Genomic DNA, 16,982 nt, shown 5'->3' on the forward strand with positions numbered 1-16,982 from the left:
AAAATTAGCCGGGCGTGGTAGCGCACGCCTGTAGTTCCAGCTACTTGGAAGGCTGAGGGGAAAGATCGGCGAAGCCCAGCAAGCCAGGCTGCGGTGGCGGGAGCGGTACTGCACTCCAGTGTGGGCGACAGAGTGAGACTCCAACTCAAAAAATAATAATAATAAATAAACAAAAATAAATAAAAAATAAAAAACAGGCATGTAATTTTTTTGTGTGGAAATAATAGCCTTAAATTCCAAACCTCTTGCCAATGCAGTAATTACAGTAATAATTCTCATCAATAAACACTTTATGTTTGCTAAGCACTTTAAATGCATTGTCTCATTTTAACTTCACCGTAACCCTAAGGGAATGATATGATTATTCTCATTAAAGCACAGGAAGTTTAAAATACTTGCCCAAGGCCACATTGCTTTTTAAAAAAATGCTTACTTGGGCCTTTCTAGTTCTATTATTCACACACAGTAGGACCAGAGATAGATCATTGTTAGACAGTCACCTAGAGTCCATTGGGACAATGCAAGTGGAAGAGTTCTTTCCTTTATGTTATTCAACCATCTATCTATTGAGTGAGTCAGGGGCATATGCCATGTGCCTCTGACCAAGCCATTCTGAGGAGTCCCAAAGAATCAAAAGCCCATGACTCTATTTTTAAAGAACTTAGACTCCAACCAGGTATGTGCTACTGAAAAGTCACAAAATACAGAGATATTAAAACGTCTAGAAGGAAACAATGACTTAAGGGCAACTTAGCAGGGATAATATGACCAGGTAAGCATGTGCTAAGAGATCCCCCCCAATGAGATGCATCCAGGAAGGATCAATAGGGGAGGCTCCACAGAGAAAACAGGCATGATGAAGGGTTTTAAAGAACTGAAGGAAAATGAAGAAACACTCATCTCCGCTTCCTGTCCTGCTTACATCTGAGACCATAGACAGGATCGCTACCTTTTGGTTGGATTAAATACAGGTTTCCAGGTCCCATAAATGAACATTTAGTTTCTCGTCCAAACTTTTCTCCCAGTTTTTCCTTGTCCTACATCACCTCCCTGATTGAGGATGTTTCTGAATCACATATTGTCATTTTAGAAAGAAATATAGAATGGCTTCTGTAGTAACAACCTTATAGCATTACTGAGATTTAAGTAATAATGATAAAGTGCATAGGACAGTACCTTGTATGTTGCATATAAATGTTCATTAATAAAATAAAAATAAATATGAGGGGGACCCCAAAAAACTTAATTTTTAAAATAAAAAACTGTGTATTTATTCTTAGATGTTTAAACTTCAGTCACTGTCAAAGTACTCTCCATTTGATGCAATACACCTATCAAGATGCTTTTCCACTGCTCACAACGGTTTTTGAACTTGTCGATTTTAATGCCTTTAAGTCCTTCTGCCATTTTTTGTTTCACCTCTTCTATGCTGGCAAAACATTTCCCTTTGAGGACTTATTTTATCCTGGGGGGAAAAAAAGTTGCTTGGGGTGAGATTGGGTAAATAGGGAGGGTGGGGCATGGGGTTCAATCATTTTTGGTCAAAAAATGCTGAATAGTCAGTATGGTGTGGGCAGGTGTGCTCACAAATCATCCATCATAAAATAGGCAAACACACTGAAAGAATCTCCAAAAAAAATAATTCACTGAAGCTGAATACAGCCTCTCACAACAACACTAACTTGTACACTAATGCCAATGGGTTCCTAGAACACTTAGAAGCCTGTACTACAAGGGACCTTCCCTCTGTTGTAACAACTGTTGAATGCTTTCTACATTCCAAGAGTTATCAATTTGGCATATCTGTTACATATTAATCCTCATAACAGCCTAGGAGAAATAAACTATTATAATCTCCATTTTACAGGTAAGGAAATTGAGCCCAAAGAAGTTAAACAACTTGTTAGACACCCCAAAACTTTAGAGTAAGGCCAGGAGTTATATCGCCTGAATTCACATTTTCTATGTGCAATAGAAGAAAAGGCTTGCCTCTGTCTCACCACCAGTTGAGCATTTGCTTTGAGTTCTGTTCTAGCAATGCTGAGAGATGTGCATGCTCTCTAGGGAGTTATGCTCATGACCTGGATCTCATCAGCCACAGAGGTTTTGCTTAGTCCAGAAGCCAGATAATTCTCCTCCCTTGTCCCACCCTCTCCATAAGAAAGTAAGACTCTGAGCCTTCGAAGGCTGGTGAGTTGGCTGCAACAGCCTTCATCCTATCGATGGCCAGGACAGATCTAAAAACTTGGCAGCATCAAAACCTCAGCTACTCCTGCTCTCTAGAGGACACCTCAAGCCTTACCTCTGTGTTTCTTGCAGTCATGTTTCGTCTCTATGATTCAGATGAGAACGGTCTCCTGGACCAAATGGTAAGTCCTCACTCTAAATATCCTTCCGAGATCCGGAAGAATGGGGGAGCAGGGAACAAGTACAGGAAGAATCTGAAAATGTTCGGTTTTATCATTGTAGGAATAGCAATGTCTTAATATGAGCTGCAGAAATCTGAGTAGATACCCCTTGCTCGACCTCCTATTTTCAAAGAGCCAGCCTTGCACAGAATAAATGCCAACTTACCTTTTCATTACAGAGGCCAGGGGTGCTAAAAATCTCAAAATGGGGAGATGCTTTAGCATTTTATCTAGTTTAACTTCCGCATCAGTTCACAATCTCTCCCAGCAATTTCCTACTACAGCCCTGGAGCCAAGGGTGGGAGGGAGGCATCAAGACCATGGGGAAAGGGCAAGAGAAAGGGAGGCTCCTGGTTACTGCTGCTGTGCTGTGACATCACCCTTGGCTTCTTCTCATACTCTAGAACACTAGCCAAGGAAGCTGGTTCTATCTGCTCTGAGCACATGATGGGAAAGTCTGAGGACTCACCCCTATTCCCCTTCAGGAATAGGCAGGGGTAGGTCAGAGATGATGGAGTGAGAGGAGGAATGAAAAGACAGACCCCATGGTTGTGACCAGCAATGTGAGAGTCAAGGCTCATTAATGGGAAGACCCTGAGGTTGAGATGCATGGGGCTAAGTTAGATCAGAGGAGGGAAGGACAGGAACAAGTCCACCAGACCAGCGGAATCATCCTAGTTCCCTCTAAGCCCCAGAGCACCTTTATGGGATCCCTTCATCTATATTGTCATTGTGTAGGTTGGATCACTGAGGGAACAACCAGAGAATCACAGACTCTCAAGCATTTGGACAACATATATTTACTGAGTGTTCAAGCATTTGGTCTATGTATATTTACTGAGTGTCTATATCTAAGTATTGGGGATACATCAATGCAGCCAACTGACAAAACTCCATGCCCTCATGAAGCTTTCATTCTAGTCCAAATCTAGACACTAAATAGCAGAGCAAAATATGTGTTAGGTAGAAACAAGTGCCAAGAAGAAAAATAAAGGAAGAAAGGAAGTGTTGGAAGGAGGGGCAACTTTAGCTAGGGGAGCCAAAGAAGCCCTTCCTGGGGAGGCGGCATCTGAATAGAGACTTCAAGAAGGTGAAGGAGTAAATCATAGGAATATCTAGGGGAAGAGCCTTCCAGGAGTGCAAAGGTCCTGAGGGTGCCTGGGATGTTAGAGGATTACTAGGGGCCAGGTGATGGGAGCAGAATGAGTGAACACATGAGATCAGAGTGAGGCAGTAACAGGAGATGAGGTCAGAGACATTACAGGATGGAGGTGGGGAGTGGGAGTTTGCAAAGTATGTTAAACCTTATAGTTGATCGAAAGGGTTTAACTTTTATTCTGGAGAAATAGAGAACCATTGAAGATTTTGAGCAGAGGAGTGACATGACTGATATGTTTTAAGAGAATCACTCTAAGCTACTGGGCTGGGTATGGACTGTAAGGATGCACATATGGATACTGGTTAGGAGGCCATTGAAAGAGTCAAAGCTTGAAATGGTGGTAATCTTGCACAGGGTAGAAGTGGATAGATTTCAGATCCATTTTAAAGGTAACATTGGCGGACTGAGGCAAATCTCCAGAGAGTTATCTGATTCAACTTCCTACCAGGAATCCCTGGCAGATGGACTCCCAACCTCTTTTTGAACACTCCTAGTAATGGGGAGGCCACCCACTATCTTGAGACAGCCATTCCACTGCTAGAGGTCACTGTTACAGAGAGCTTCCTTTCTGCACACAAGACACCTGTCTGCCAGGGACTGGTTTGCAACACAAAATCTGCTTCCACTTCCCTTTCCTCTCCCCTAGCCCGATAGGAAGGACACAATAAGCCAACTCTCAACTCCTCCCTTCCCTACATCCCTCAGGTTCCTTCTGCCCTCTGTACCTGACCAGGACAAGTGGAATATCAGTTCTACACAATAGGCCTTCAGGTATTTGAAGGTGCTATCACATCTCTAAAATCTTCAAGCTAAAATTTTTCATTTCCTGCACTGGTTCTCATAAGACTGGCTTAAATAGCCACTCTGGGCAAGCTCAGGTTTGTCAATGCTATTCTTAAAATATGGCACAGAACAGAACCACCCTTTTATGACTCTTTAGGTATCCAAATGTGGCCTGACTGGGGTAGACCTCAGGGAGCTAGTTCTTCCTGAAATCTGCCCACTCTGCTTCTATTTACATAGCTGAAGACTGAGTCTAATTTTTGGTTCCTGAATCACATTTTCTCATTGAACCTTGGGCCCAACCATATTCACAAGCTCTTTTCCATTGGAATGTCTGCCAAGCCCTATCCCTACCTTTTTGTCTAGTTTCTTACTCTTATCTACTGCCCAATACTGTAGCTTTGCAATTGATTTTTTAAAATTTAAATGAAATTTAATTTGTTTAAATCCCTGTTGAGTTTTAGCTTGCTGTTGACCCAGCATTCCACCTGGTGAAGGTAACACTTTTGAACCTCTCTTCAGTCCACCAACAGGTCATCCTAAAGCAATCTTGCTATGAACATCTTAAATGGTGTCCAAGTGGTGCTGATTTTGACATCAAATGCCTCCTCAGTCCAACATGTTTCAGTGCTCTCAGGACACTGACTCTTTCACATCTAATAATTCTGTGATATTTTAGATAAAGCCTGACTTTGGTACCCAAAGGCTCACTCATCAGGCAAACACATCCCTCATGAATTTACTGTTCATGGAATCCTGGGCTCAGGGCTAAACCTCTGAAAACAGAAGAGAGGCCAAAAGGTATCTAAATCATGGCGCTTGAGCAAGAACCAACACTGCAACCTTCCATCCAAGTGAAATTGACCCCTAAGTGGGTAGATGGATCCCAAGTTGTTAAAGCTGTGAAGATGAGGAGTGATAAGAAGGGGGTGAGGAGACCTGCTTTGGTCTGTAGGTATTTATGGGAGCTATTATCACAAAGAGGGATAAAACAGGAGTGTTTTTTATGCTTTCCAAGTTAAAAGACAGAATAGGGGAAGGAAGATGGGTCCTGATGGATCTAGGAGGCGGTCAGTGTTTGGTGAGCTTTTCACATATCTTTGGCTTATCCATGCTCTGTGCTTCTTGTAAGCTTTGTGGTCAAGGCAGAAACAAACTATGTGCTCTTCATGAAGTCCCAGTGTACTACACCCAGCTTCTTCTCATGCCCTGCCCTGCCCATCTTTCCACGGGGTTTGATTTTGAGTTTCGCTCTTGAGAACACATCTTTGGTTGTCTCCTTTTAATATCTTCTCCCTTTGACGTTTTATAGGAGATGGATCGCATTGTCAACCAAATGCTGCATATTGCCCAGTACCTGGAGTGGGATCCCACAGAGTTAAAGCCTGTGAGTTTCTAAAGAGGGGGTGACTTTGGTAACTCTGAGTTTTCAAAATGAGAGTGGGACACAGTCAAAACTGGGCTACAGATGTTTACTACGCAGGTGTCCCCAGACTCATCTTTTTATAAGCAGGTTCTTTGGAGTCTTACGCCTTACCTCCCACCTCTCTGACAGAAAAAATGCAGGCAATAGGAAAGAGTGTAGACATAACTGAAATAATAATTCCTCTAACCTTTTCACCAGAGCTAAAATTTAGTAACAGGAATTCATAGATTAAAGAATTTAGATCTAGAAAGAATTTTAGAGACTTTTCCCAATCACCAGATAATAAGAAGAAGAATAATAATTACATTTGGGGACTCCTATGTGTTAGGTATTATATTAGACACTTTATATTCATTTTCTCTAATCCTCACTACAGTACTGCTATCACAACAATATTATTTCTATTCTTACAGATGGGCAAACTAGAGCCAAGAGAGCCAGGTGACTGGGCCAAGGCCCAAGGGCAGACCTGGACCTAGAAGCCTGGCTTCCTCACTCCCAATCTGCTCCCTCACTACTCTACTAACGTTAACTAAAAAGGGAAAGGGGCAAAACACAAACTAGATGATTCAGGACGAAAGAGAAAGCAGAGGGTAGAAGAGAGGTAGAAGTGTCAAGGATGAAAATGGACTACTGTTGCTCTTTGATTCCACAGATACTGAAGGAGATGCTGCAAGGGATGGATTACGACCAAGATGGCTTTGTGTCATTACAAGAATGGGTTCATGGAGGGATGACCACCATCCCCTTGCTGGTCCTCCTAGGGATGGACGACTCTGTAAGTCAACAATCTGGAGTTCGGCAGTCTCTTGCCATTCAGGAACATTGAGTTCCACATCAATATCTTCATATCACTTTAGCTTCTGCTCCAGACTTCCCAATGGACACGCCATGCATTCTAGGCCAGTCCAAAAGTCCTGTCTATTCTCATCCCTTTTTACCTATTAATGCCTGAAATCTATTCATTCATTTGATAGAAATTTACTAAATCTTTACCAAATTAAAAATACTGTTCTAGTGGCCAGGCTCAGTGGCTCAGCCTGTAATCCCAGCACTTTGGGAGACCAAGGCGAGAGGATTGCCTGAGGCTGTAGGTTCAAGACCAGCCCGGGTAACATGGCAAGACCTTGTCTCTGCAATAAAATTTAAAAAATTAGCCAGGCATGGTAGCATACATCTATAGCTCCAACTACTTGGAAGGCTGAGGTGGAAGGATTGCCGGAACCCAGCAGGTCAAGTAGCACTCCAGCCTGGGTGACAGAGTGAGACTCCAACTCAAAAAAAAAAAAATTACTGTTCTGCATGCTGTGAAGGAACACAACCTTATACTCAACCTGGCAAAGGTACAAAAAAAAACTTCAAATAAGAATTCATCTTTTCAACCAATTAAATTTTAGAATGCTAAGAGAATTGGGGAAGGAAAGGAGGGAGGGAAGAAAATTACTTATCTGTTCAGGTAGGTGTTCATGAACGGCATCTTGTTTAACAACCAAAACATCCAAGTAAGGTAAGTATTTTTATCCCAATTTATAAAGACAGCAAGCTGAGGTTCTGGTCCTAAGAAGCAAACAAGGGAATCAGAATTTGTCCCTGACTTCAAAGATGCTTTACATTCTAACATCCCACACATGAGAGTCAGCCCATCTCCTATATTTAGAAGAAAACTTGGAAGATGTTTTACTTGTCCCTGAAGAATGCATGAGATTTTGATATCTTATTCTTGAGGCTAAAGATCAAATGGAAAGCCCCAGGAGGATGTTTGATCTGACTGTCAAGGATGGTATGATTTGGCTAGTAGAAGACAGTAGAAGCGAGAGTGGTCAGGAGAACTGCTTGATCAAAAACCCAAATGAAGGCTGGGTGCGGTGGCTCATGTTTACAATCCCAGCACTTTGGGAGACCGAGATATGAGGATTGTTTGAGCCCAGAAGTTTGAAGCCAGCTTGAACAACGTAGCAAGTCCTTGCCTCTACAAAATTTTTAAAAATTAGCCAGGTGTGGTGGTGCTCACCGATAGTCCCAATTACTCAGGAGGCTGAGACAGAAGAATCTCCTGAGCACATGAGGTCAAGGCTGCAGTGGTGAGCTGTGATCATACCACTGCACTCCAGCCTGGACAACAGAGTGAGATGCCAGCTTAAATAAACAAACAAACAAATAAATAACTCAAATGAAAGAAAGTTCAAAGCATGTTAGGAAAGTCTCCCAATTTGATCAGAGTGAGGATACATGTAAAGGCTTGTGTGAAGTCAATGGTTTTAATATGCCTGCATCCAACCCAGTCAGTTACTGCATTTTCTGCTTTATTTGCCAAGTGAACTAACTTCCATACATGAGATAAGGAAGATTAGAAGTAGTAGAAACAAATGATGATTACGCATTTAGCAGGACAGTCGCACAGGTTGTGTGACAACACCTTCATGAGATTACAGAAGGGTCCTACAATAGAACAGAGCAAGAAATGTAGCTGGGTTAGCCTCCAGCTGGCCATCGTTGCTTATACCTCTGACAGTTTTCCACTCAGGACTAAAGTTGAACCTTCATTTACAAAACTCACTAACTAAGAATCCTGCAATCATCTCAGAGCATGTCCACTTCTTTCCAAGTGCTAAGAAGAAATCAAGGAACCAGGATCTACATAACTCCCTTCTTATTCCTTAGAACCCTAGAAAGTTAGAGCTGGGAAAGAGTTTTGTGCTCCATGATTGATACTCTTCATTTTTCAAACTGAAGCCCAAAAAGGTAAAGGAACTGGCCCCAATACACACCAAACTAGTACCAGAGGCCATCCCCTGAATTCAGTAACAACCCACCCTTCATTAAACAACCCATTGCCGAGATGCTCCATGTACAAGAACCCCCAGGAGCTGGGAACTAGAGCTCAGATAAGTAAGGTATACTTTCTGCTGTTATTACTCACTTAAGATTATACTCAGGTTAAATGAAAGTTCTGCTTGGGTGATGTTCCAACACAAGAGTGTTTTGTTTTGTTCTGTTCTCATCTGGGGAATAAAGATGAAATATTTCAATCACAAGGAAACAATTTCTATTTTCTGTTCTATTTTGGACTTGCTGATGTTCAAAATGCCACCAATCGTTTGTGTGGAGAAGATCCACTATCTTATGGCCTGCCTATTTCTTCAACGCTCTCCCCATTGTCTCCCTTATCAGTCATTTGATGAATCATCAATTTGTGCACTTATTAACTAAGTAGAGACAATTCAATAAAAGGATATTAAAGCTACAAAATCAAACCTTGTAGAAAACTATAATTTATATTAGGAAAGTGATCAATGAAAAGAAAATACAAATTTAGTTTTATTGACAAAAAGTTTTATACATTTATCTTAAAATATGCACTAAATAAGTTTTGAACATTTTAAATAAGTTAATAACATTTCAATATATTGGGGGATTTGGAGAAAGTCCCTGTCAATTTCTTAAAAGTCCTATTGTTTGTCTGACTTTTTTTTTTTTTTTTAAATTTTATTTTGAGTTGGAGTCTCACTCTGTCGCCCAGACTGGAGTGCAGTGGCCGCTCCCGGCCACCGCAGCCTCGACCTGCTGGGCTCCGGCAATCCTTCCGCCTCAGCCTTCCGAGTGGCCGGAATTACAGGTGCACGCTACCACACCTGGCTAATTTTTTGATTTATTGTAGAGATGAGGTCTCGCCTGCCCAGGCGGGTCTCAAACCTACGGGCTCAGGCAATCCACTCACCTCAGCCTCCCAAAGGCGCGGGATTACAGGCTGAGCCCCCGAGCCCGGCTCTGTCTGACTTTTTAAAAACCCACGTACGACCACTGAAAAGTCTGAGGAATCTCTGAGTGGGATATATGCAAAACAATTGGTCTCCTCGTGAAATTGTAGCAGGGACATAAACCCTGGCATGCATAAGGACATCCACATTCTGCAGCCTCTACTGTGTGGAAAGAGCCACATGATGGTGCTGTAACCCAGGCAGAGATGTTACTTTATCCCAAGTCGTGGTCCACGTACTTCTTATATCTGTAAAAATAATAGCTAGGAATGGGGGATCAGCTAACTGATTTAGCTAATAGAGCTATTTTCAGATAAAATGGCAGTCCTTTGGGCTACATGAAAATGTTGGGTCTGCTAAGGAGTGCTATAATCTCCCTTCTGCCCATATCGGAAAACCGTCATTTGGGAAGACCCTTTGGGAGGTAGGGGAGAAGGTTGTGACTACTGGCTCAGTGGCCTTGGGCTAGTTATATAACTTTTCTGAGTCTCTGTTTCTTATTTCTAGAATAAGAATAAATCTACTGCCTTATATGTAAATAAACACCCTTTAGTTATTTTTGTGTCTGGCACAGAGTAGGAACCTAATAAAAGTTTTAATTTACAATGTGTTAGACACTGGATTAGGAGCTTTATTTACATGATTTCATTTAATTCTTACAGAAATCCCTTGAGATAGATGTTTGTCAAATGCATGAATCAATCGGTCATTTGATGAATCATTATCAATTTGTGACTAAAGTAGAGACAATTAGATAAAAAGGTTTTAAATCTATAAAATTCACGTCTTAGAAGAAGCGAGGTTTTGAGGTAGTGAGAAAAAAAAAGCTTATCTGGCCCAAAAGAGGAGACTAGCATTTGGACAAGAATGTGGGCTCCCCAATAGAATACACCCAGAAGTTTAGGCACAGAACCAGATCTGGCTATGGTGACCAGCCCAAAAGCATAGATGCTTAAGAAGTAAGAATTGCATTTGGGTCCAGCACATTGGACTCTACATTCCTGACAATCAATCCTCATCACATTAGTACAGAGTTTTTACCACTTGTACAACCAGCCTGAGAGTGTTACTCTTGTGATGGAGCCTATGGGAAAGGATCAGGGATAGTATACATGGGAGGGACCTTCCTGAAGTCATAGCCTCAAGCCAGGCTGTGCTTGCTTGGGTTGGTAGGCGAGACACTCTGTGTTCTAGGGAAGGTATGCGACTGTGTGAGGCTTAGCTTATCTAGTAGGTGAGGATGAACTCACTTCTGAAATAAGTCAGGAGAATATAGTTGAACCTTCTCATAATTTTACCATTTTATCTGTGTATAGAAAGTTAGTAAGAGGAGTACATTGTTTTTACTAAGCTATTTCTTCTTGATTATAACACCAGTACATGAACGCTATAAAAACACTGAAGCATACAGAAGAAAGTAGGAATTAGAGAATAAAATAAATCCATAGTGCCGCGAACCTCTGTTAACAGGTTAGTGAAATTTCTTCCCATCAAAGGTCTTATTATTAACACTGAAATCATAACACGTCATCAAATTTGCATGCTGCTTTTTTCACTTAGTACTATATCATGAGCACATTCCCATGCCATTAGATAGTCTTATAAATATCTTTTTGATTATTGCCTAACATCAAGTCATGTAGATGTACCATAATTGACTTTCTGGTAATTTTGAGACCTTTCAGATATTTCCCATTTTTTATTATTTTAAATAATGCTGAGTTAAGCATCTGACAGAGCACAAAAGTAGTCGTCTGCCTCTTAAGATTTTTCTTTAGACTAGAGTCCAAGAAAGGAAATCTGTAAGTCAAAGTTCATAAACATTTAAAGGATCTTTAGATAAGTAGACGATAGCGATGATAGACAGACAGACAGATGATTGATCAAACTGTTGTTCCAGTTTACACTTCTACCAGCCATGTAGGAGAGGACTTACTTTTTCCCCCTCCTCCACATATGCCCATTCAAGTGTTCCTTGTTTTTAATATTTGCTAATTTTAGAAAACACAAAGAACTTTGTTTGATATGTACTTAAAACAGTAAAAAAAAAAAAAAATGAGTCACATGTCTTTCAAAAAGAGTCTTATTTAGAAAAAGAAAGAAGACAGGAAAGGCAGCCCAACTTCCTCTAGCTAAGGACTGCGGTGGGCTGTCTCCTCCTGTGCCCCCTGCAGGCCTCCAAGGGTGACGGGAGACATGCCTGGACCTTGAAGCACTTCAAGAAACCAACCTACTGCAACTTCTGCCACCTCATGCTGATGGGTGTTCGCAAGCAAGGCCTGTGCTGCGTTTGTGAGTAAACCTCCTTTCTTTCCCTTCCTCCCAGGCACTATTTTGCTCTGCATGTGACGGGTTGATCCATTCCTGGGAAAAATCTAGGTATTTCTGCTTTGTAGCTTGAGAGGGGCCATTCATCATGTTCCAGCAGCAGGAAATGAAACAAGACCTTCCTGTCCTGTTTTTACCCTACTCAGTTCCAATGGACAGATCTGGTACTATTGCTGGAGTCCTTTCATGGGCCACGACCCCCTAGAAAAAAATTATTAAAGTTCACACATAACTAAAAAGCATCTCTAATTTTAGTTGGGTTTTCTAATCAATGTTTGTGCCAGGTGTGTTCAGAGGAATCGGTAGTTTTTAAGTGAATAAGCAACATATTTCATATTCTGTAAATGCAGTGGGAATTAAAACTATACAGTTGTTTCATTTTATAATCTGTTTAGCAAAGTCGGGAAGGGGAGAGGAAAAAGCCACAAGTGATAAAAGGGAGAAAAAGGAGAGAGAAATACTAGAAAGGAAAACAGGAGAAAGAGATGGAGGAGAAGGAAAAAGACAGGAGCATGCAGGAAAGAAGCATGGCATGCTCCTTGCCATGTTCCAGGGAGCAGGAGGAGAGGGGAGGGGCTGCAGCAAGAAGGCTTTGCAGGGGCCAGAGTAGGCAGGTGTGCAGACTCCTGCCACCCACCTGGTGATGCAGAGAACAACCAGCCTCATCCCACCAGAGATTAGGAGCTGCTGCTATAGGGAGGCCCCTGGTCCAAGTGTATCATCAAATATGCGTGTGTGAACTAGGTAGCAAGTGGCCTCGGCCACAAAAGTCATCTTGGCAGAACTGGGTCCACTGCCCACCCAGAGCAAGGCATCAACAGGCTACAGAAGGAGCCCACCAGTCTTCCCAGTGCCCATTCAAATCCAGCTCTCATCCACATCTGATAGACCCAGTCTCCTTACTGTTAAGTTCTAGCCCTCTGCTATTTGAATAAAGTAGTAACAACAACAGCAATAATTTGAAGAATAGATACTCTGACCCAGACACATCATCTCATTTAATTCTGCAAAATCCCTGCAAAGAGAAAGAGAAGTCTTTTTATTTCCATTTTACAGAAAACCCTGAATCTCAGAGAGGTAAAGCAACGTACCCAAGATCATGTGGATTGTTATAGATGGCAGAGCCAGAGATCAGTCCTGGGCCTGCCTAACCTCAAAGACCCCCTGGCCTTTGTATCCACTCCCCAACATCCCCGGCATACAATAATCTGGCATTGGTATAGTGAGGAATATGACACCTCTCCCCTTCAGTGAAAAGCGCCTTTCTAGGAATGTGTTCCTGCTGCGTTTACTGTGCACAGAGGAAGCCAGTGTGACGGGTGGAGGTGCAGAAGAAGAATGACTGGGAGATTGCAAGGACTCTCTCCTCAGGGAACAATCAGAGACTTTTTGGAATTTCCATTAGGCGAGACCAACTCCATGTGTCCTGGGCCCTTCACCAGCCACCCAGAGGGAGGTACAGGTCTGGGTGGGAAGGAAGCTAAACCTTTCCTAGGTAGTCACTCACAAGGACCTTCTTTTTATTTTTTTCTTTTTAGACTGTAAATACACTGTCCATGAACGCTGTGTATCCAAAAACATTCCTGGGTGTGTCAAAACGTGCTCAAAACCCAAAAAAAGCGGCGAGGTTGGTGACACTTATTGCTTGTTCTACTGCATGCCACATCTGGGCAACATGTCCATCGCCATGGATTATTAGGCAGGAAGGGGCTCTGGGAGCTTTATCTGGCCCCTTCTCTGCCTCAAGGACCACCCTTGAACCATCCCATTCATCCATCAATCCATTCAGCAACTCCCCAGTGCTTGCCATGTGCCAGGAGCTGTGCTAGGGGTACACAGGTTATAAGAGACAGCCCCTAGCCTGCTCAAAGCTCTGCCATCTATGGAGATAGACAGACATGAAGGCAAAGTACAAAGTAGTGAAATGTGTGTTATAACAAGACTATGTGGAACACACAGTGGAGGCATAAAAGACAAGCCAGGGAAAGTTTCACAAAGGAGGCGGCATTTGAATTGTGTCTTGAACGCAAATCAGGAGGACTTCATGAGGCATTGAGGAGGTCAAGACCCTCTACAAAGGCATGAGACAAGTTCTATTCTGAGCTCTTGGTTTGGTGAAATTGGAACAGAGGAAGGGCTGTGGCAGGAGATGCACTCAGAAACTGGTGAGTGAGATGCAGCCTGGAGCAGGTCTTATGAGGCCGGCTGAGGAGTTAGAAAGGTGTTTCCTATGTAGCCAGGGGCCACAGATGATCTTCAAGTGTGTGACGATATGATTGAGTTTGTGAATTAGGTTAATTGCTCTGAGCGTGGTGTAGGAGAGAAATCAGAGGAGGGGAAACTCTTTCAGTCACTGAAGCTAAAAGGTAGTCAGCGCTGAGGACCCGACTGGGGTGGGTTGCCACACACACTGCTATAGCACAGCCGTGGCCATGTCTGTGCTGAGACATGCTAGTTATTGGATATTTTGACTGTTACCTTGGCTAAGAGAGAAAATGAAGGGGGATTTTGAGAGGTGATTTGGAAGTGCCACTCCCAGGACTTGATGGGGAAGCAGAGGATGAGAGAGAACAGGTAGGGAATGGCTCCCAGCTTTCTAACTTGGCCATTGGGTGGTGCCATTTACCAAGTCTGGAAACAGTCTGTCCTTAAAATTAGCAGAGGAAGGGCACTTTGCCATCCAGCAGAGGGAAGATTCCACTGAGAAATCTGAGTCAGGAAATGGTTAGCAGGTGAGAGTGGTACCCAGTCCTCTCACAGGACTCTTGAGAAAAAAGAGTGATTCTTAGGACTCGTATGCATGCTCCATAGACACTGCATGGCCTCTCATCTATGCCATCTGCACCACCCCTTGCACACCTCCTTCCATGTCCATGCCTTTCACCAGGACACGTGGCATGCCTCCTGGGCTCAGGCCCTAGGCCTGCACTCTGGCTGTCTGCCACACAAAGAACAAAGCGAGGCCACTGGGAAACCAATAGGACACATTCACAACCTTCTGAGTCTGCAGGGGCAACCCAAGTCATTCACCGTCTCCCAAAGAGAATGGAGGAGGCAATGTGGTGTTGGAGAGACAGCCCTGGCCTCGAAGGCAGAAAACCTGGCTAGGAGTCCCTGCTTGGCCACTCACCAGCCTTGGAACTTAGGGCCAGTCACTTAACCTCTCTGAAGCCCCAGTTTATTTTTTCCTTTGCAAAAAGGAATTAATAATATTCTCAGAGCAAATTCAATGTGAACTTGTAGATGACAAATTGGTTAACAAACTGAGTTCTTCAAGCCTGCAGGAGTGCAAGGCACAAGATGAAAAGCTACAAACCAAATGTGATACATCTTCCAGAGCAATAATTTTACTGAAAGCATTCTTGGGGGAGGCATTAAGCAACTTAATTGTTAAGTAATTTTAAACATGTGTTTTTATTTAATATAAACATGGATAGCATCACACAAATGTTTCATGTTTTTAAATATTGTGCTTGTAATTGGGCACTTCAAGCTATGCCCCTACATTCTCCTAGAGTCCATATCCACTCTCTTCTGCTATTCAGGGTACCTTGGTGGAAATTTGGGAGACATTCTATAAAATTCCAGGGGAAGAGAACTGAGAGGTTCCCAGATAGTGGTCCGTGGATCATTGGCAGTCACTTTAGCTGCACTGACACACACATACAAGGCATTTCCACCCGCTTTCTAAGTTCTAGCCTGCTCTGGTGGTATTTCCTGGCCATGGAGCAGATACAAGCAGCTCTTCAGGAAGCAGGTGTGAAAGGCACCAACAGGCCCTCACTGATTTCTTTAGACTTTTTGTCTAACATTCTTCTAGAGTGCTTCTCAATCTTGACTGTACAATATAATCACCCAGAGCAGTTTAAAACATATTAATGACAGGTTCCACACCCAGAGACTCTAATTTCTTTGGATTGGAGTGTGGGCTGTGCATTAGGACTCTTAGAAGCTCTCCAGATGGTTCTCATGTACTGCTAAGGCTGAGGAGGGCGGGGAAAGTTGTCCAATCGTGGGCACTTTCAAAGGGCTAGGACTGTGCCAGAAAGGCCCTTCCATGTACACTCCTGTTGCATTCTCCCAGCAATCCCAAAGGTGGGCTTGTTATGCCAGTTTCTAGAGATGAGGGACCTGAGGCTCAGAGAGGTCCAGGAACTGGCTGAAAGTTACCCCACTGCAAAGTGACTCCAACCCATCTTGTCTGTGGCCCACACAAGCTCTCCAGCATTCCCCGGCCCCATGCTGCCTTCCAGAAAAGGACACACACAAACACATCACTCTGCAAGGAGTTCTGCAAGACAGACAGACGGACTGCCAGACCAGGTGTTGCTCAGAGGCTTGCCTGCCAGGGTGAATGAGTTGATCAAATTGCGAGCAAGATAGGTTTTTAGTGACCTTGGTTAGCATGATGGCGGTTAATAAGGAGAAGCCATGCCATGCCATTCGGTATCCAATCCCACTAAATAGGAAACGGCCCCTGTCCCCTGAACTTCTCCCCAAGCTCCTTCCAACCCTTCTCCTCCAGCCCAGGGCCCGGGGGCGTGGTCCTGCCGCCTTCCCTGGCATCCTTCGCTTCCCTCCCACAGGTGATGCAGCACGCATGGGTGGAAGGGAACTCCTCCATCAAGTGTGACCGGTGCCACAAAAGTATCAAGTGCTACCAGAGTGTCACCGCGCGGCACTGCGTGTGGTGCCGGATGACGGTGGGTTGGCGTCCAGGACGGCCCTGCTTCTTTTCAGTGTGGTTTTTTGCCCAAGCTACAGCCCAAGTGCAGTGAACATCTCGCCAGAAGGCATGAGCGGAGCCAGGAAAGTGAGGCTAGGAAGGCCCCAGAGCCCCCATTCAATGCCCTCAACCTAACAGTGCTCCAGCGAATTGCCAGGCTGCCCAGAGAAAAGGCACTCCCAGATCCAGGGGAGCGCGGACTGCTTAAGAAGAAGCTGGGCCAGTCCCTTGTCTGTGTGGCAGCAGGTCAGGCCATGAACTTTCTTCGCCAGAGTGTCATCTGGTACTGGTGACTCTGACAGAATGGGAGAGGAATTAGACAACAGAAACATCAGAGAAAGGGCACCTGCCCTGAAGACACATTCTTTGCAGCAGACTCACTGCCTCTGCCAGA

At 43.6% G+C, this 16,982-nt stretch overlaps 1 protein-coding gene across 2 annotated transcripts in view; it reads left to right on the forward strand.

Moving 5' to 3' along the window:
* DGKG (diacylglycerol kinase gamma) overlaps positions 1-16,982 on the forward strand; it is a 212,003-nt gene that overhangs the window by 73,878 nt on the left and 121,143 nt on the right. The window contains exons 7-12 of one of the 2 annotated variants that reach the window (XM_021708769.1): positions 2,320-2,369; positions 5,663-5,737; positions 6,432-6,554; positions 11,709-11,826; positions 13,401-13,489; positions 16,449-16,565. In XM_021708769.1, coding sequence (XP_021564444.1) covers positions 2,320-2,369; positions 5,663-5,737; positions 6,432-6,554; positions 11,709-11,826; positions 13,401-13,489; positions 16,449-16,565 — 572 coding nt within the window. The remainder of the gene's footprint in view (positions 1-2,319; positions 2,370-5,662; positions 5,738-6,431; positions 6,555-11,708; positions 11,827-13,400; positions 13,490-16,448; positions 16,566-16,982) is intronic. The other variant, XM_008051124.2, reaches the window with a different exon arrangement.

Source organism: Carlito syrichta, unplaced genomic scaffold (assembly GCF_000164805.1).
Source record: "Carlito syrichta isolate Samal-C Ts95f unplaced genomic scaffold, Tarsius_syrichta-2.0.1 Scaffold63716, whole genome shotgun sequence".
NCBI classification, from domain to species: domain Eukaryota; kingdom Metazoa; phylum Chordata; class Mammalia; order Primates; family Tarsiidae; genus Carlito; species Carlito syrichta.